Source organism: Phycomyces blakesleeanus, assembly GCF_001638985.1.
Source record: "Phycomyces blakesleeanus NRRL 1555(-) unplaced genomic scaffold PHYBLscaffold_34, whole genome shotgun sequence".
NCBI lineage: Eukaryota > Fungi > Mucoromycota > Mucoromycetes > Mucorales > Phycomycetaceae > Phycomyces > Phycomyces blakesleeanus.
The window spans coordinates 205,029-207,949 of NW_017265164.1; the positions used below are offsets into that span (position 1 = coordinate 205,029).

General features: G+C 39.2%; 2 protein-coding genes across 2 annotated transcripts; both read right to left on the minus strand.

The window, feature by feature from the left end:
• Window positions 1–354: 354 nt before the first annotated feature.
• On the minus strand, window positions 355–1,581 carry PHYBLDRAFT_174964 (hypothetical protein; the record flags this gene model as incomplete). The annotated part of the gene is made up of 3 exons (XM_018437379.1): window positions 355–758; window positions 944–1,349; window positions 1,426–1,581. 3 exons carry the CDS (start codon window positions 1,579–1,581, stop codon window positions 355–357), a joined length of 966 nt encoding a protein of 321 aa, XP_018284711.1.
• Window positions 1,582–1,899: 318 nt separating this feature from the next.
• PHYBLDRAFT_152218 (hypothetical protein) lies at window positions 1,900–2,104 on the minus strand (the record flags this gene model as incomplete). Its single annotated transcript, XM_018432868.1, has 2 exons — window positions 1,900–2,004; window positions 2,042–2,104. The coding sequence occupies 2 exons, from the start codon at window positions 2,102–2,104 to the stop codon at window positions 1,900–1,902; spliced, it is 168 nt and encodes a 55-aa protein (XP_018284712.1).
• Window positions 2,105–2,921: the final 817 nt, after the last annotated feature.

The window sequence follows — 2,921 nt, forward strand, 5'->3', positions numbered from 1 at the left end:
GTTGGTTAAAGGAAGAGAAAGAGAAAGATGTAGATCATTGATCTTTGGGTACAAAAAAAAGGAACAAGAAGTATCCTGTTCTTTTTTCTTTAATATATATACATACACAATATGTTTCTGTTTCTTGTAGTCATTTCTACACATTGCATATTACTATGTTTTCATTTTTTCTCTATTTCTTAATTGTTAAAGCAAGAATATGGTGGATCTATTGATAGTATGTGTTTGTGAGTGAGTGAGACAGAGGGATATTGTGTATGTGGGTGTGTGGAGGAGGAAAGGTTGGGAGATATATACTTTTTTTTTATCTTTTATATTCTTCTTTCATTTTCTTATTTTTGTTTGTTTGCTTGTTTACTTCTGAGCAGTAAGCTTGACAGTCTCGTTCTCGGAGACCTTGTCGTTAACCAAGTCAAGCCATGACTTGACCTTCTCGTAAACCATGAAGGTGACAGCCTGACCGGGGGCAACACGCAACAGACGAGGTGTCAAACCCTTGTAGAATGCGCGAGGACCTTCCTTCTGCATGATCTCAGTTGTGACAAACTTGAAGCGGTCCCATCCAGAACCAGGGGCACTGGACTTCTGGATACGAGTCTTGATGGTATCAATGGGAGCATTAGAAAGAGGACCCATAGCACCAGAAACACCACCCAAGATAAGATGCTGGTAAGAGGGCAACTCATCGAGGTTCTGGAGACGCTTAGCGTGGTGCTTGAACTCCTGGTAAGCAGTGAAGTTGGCGGCCTGGTTGGTAGCTAAGAACAGCCACACACACACCCACCCAAAAAATATGTTAAAACATACTCATATTCATATGTATACGCACATAATCACTCACACACACACACACACTCTCTCTCTCTCTCAAAGATATATATATATATATATATATATAGCCACCCTTCTTTGTTCACTAATTGTTATTGTTATTGTTAATTACCTTGTCTGAGAGCAGTCAAGGTTACACCCTTGTAGAGAGCAGTAATACCCTCCTCCTTGATAATGGTATAAGCAGCGTGGGGTGCGTTGCGGTACTTGGGGATATCCATGGGATCAGCCATAGAGTGACGCTGAGCCTGCAGGCGAATCTTAATCAAATCCATAGGAGAAACGACGGCAATGGCTTCGGTGGTACCGGCAGCGAGACCAGCAAGGAATACAGATCCGGTGCTCACATGACCGTTCTCATCGGCCATCCACTCCTTGTAGAGCTCGAAAGAACTGAATCGAATGGCCATCTTGGGGACAATACCAGAAACAACAGCACCGAGACCCTTGTAAAGAGCCCAGAATGATTCGGTCTTGACGATCTTAACACCTACACCGATGAAACCAAGACGCTTGCCCTGTGAATAGATATATATAAAAAAAAGTAATTGGTCAGAAAACACTTGAAGATGAATTTCTTTAAACAAAACTTACAGCAGCGCTTCTTTGGACATTCTTGGCGAGTTGCATTCTGACTTTGATGGTGTCGAGAGGATGACAAGTGCAGGCCTCCATAAAACCAGCAGCACCACCGGCGACGAGATGGGTGAGGAGAGGTGTCTTCTTGGTGTTTCCGTTGTTCTTGCTCATTTTGGTGTATTATATGTTTATTTGTTAGAGTGGAGAGTGTCGAGAGTAGAGTCGAACGGAAGAGAAGAGAAGAAAGAACAAAAGCAAAAGAAAAAAGAAAAAAGAAAAAGGAGATTTATTTGAAGGGAGGTCTTGGACGAGCTTATATATATACACAAATGCCAAAGCGGGCTTATAAGCTATTTTGTCATCTTCATATGCTTCTATAGCCGACCTGACCAGACTACACCTACTACAACTAAGTTAAACGTCTGTGTGTATATATACGGTCAGCACAAGAATACTGCTAAAAGGAGGTACCCTTGGATATTTTTTTTTTTAAGATGGACTCCGCCATCCCCCACCTAACATTCGCCCTTCGTAAGCATCATCACAGCCAATCACACCAAATCGATGTGAGGTGAATGCGGGGTAATGGGAGTGCTCGGAACAGAACAAGGTCTACATCACATGCACTTACCTGATGGAGAATACCAGAGACCTTACTCGTACAACCGCCTGGTGACGTTGTGCTCCGGTTCATTGCGGCCACAAAAATAAAAAAATAAAAAGGTACGGTCCTATATTTACGATATAAAGGCTTTTCTTTTTTTTTTTTTTTTTTTTTTTTGGTTCAGTCAAGCAATACAATAAGCTTTATCAAAGAGGTACGGGTGTGTCCGGAGATGCTGGTAACCCGCCAAACCCAAAATTATTCCAAAAATCCCACAATATACAGCTTACCAATATACAATATGTAAGCCATTGTATACATGTGTAATCTGTTCAGTGTTCAGCTTTTATTATCCAGTCTTCAATGTACAGTACGCCTAGTTTGTATAAAAAGCAGTTCAATAGAAGAACTACTTTATCTTTTTTTTTCCTGGGCTATCTACATCATGTTTTGGCTCTTCTTCTATCTTTATAGCACTTTATATGAGCTTCATTTCATTATGAGCTTTTTTTTTAAAAAAAAATCATAATAATCAGGATCAGACTTGAATATATGTACTTATGTACTTATGTATTTTTTGTGATTATTATCATTATTGTGCCTTACTATTCTACTTGATTTATCGGAGATCTGTAGGGTCCAATCGTAAGCCAGATTTTTCTTTTAGCCGACGGTTGTTCACTATCAGATCGGGATATGAAATAAATAATTAAAGGTTCTTCTGTTGGGTTAAGTTCTTTAACCCCTTTAACTTTATTACTATTTCCATGACTACCATTTTATAATATTATATATTATATTTTACTTTTTACTGTCACTATTATTCCTATTCCTATCAATATTCCCTATTAATATTACTGCTTGGGTAAGCATTGAGCAAAAAGGCAAAATATATCTACACAGATAT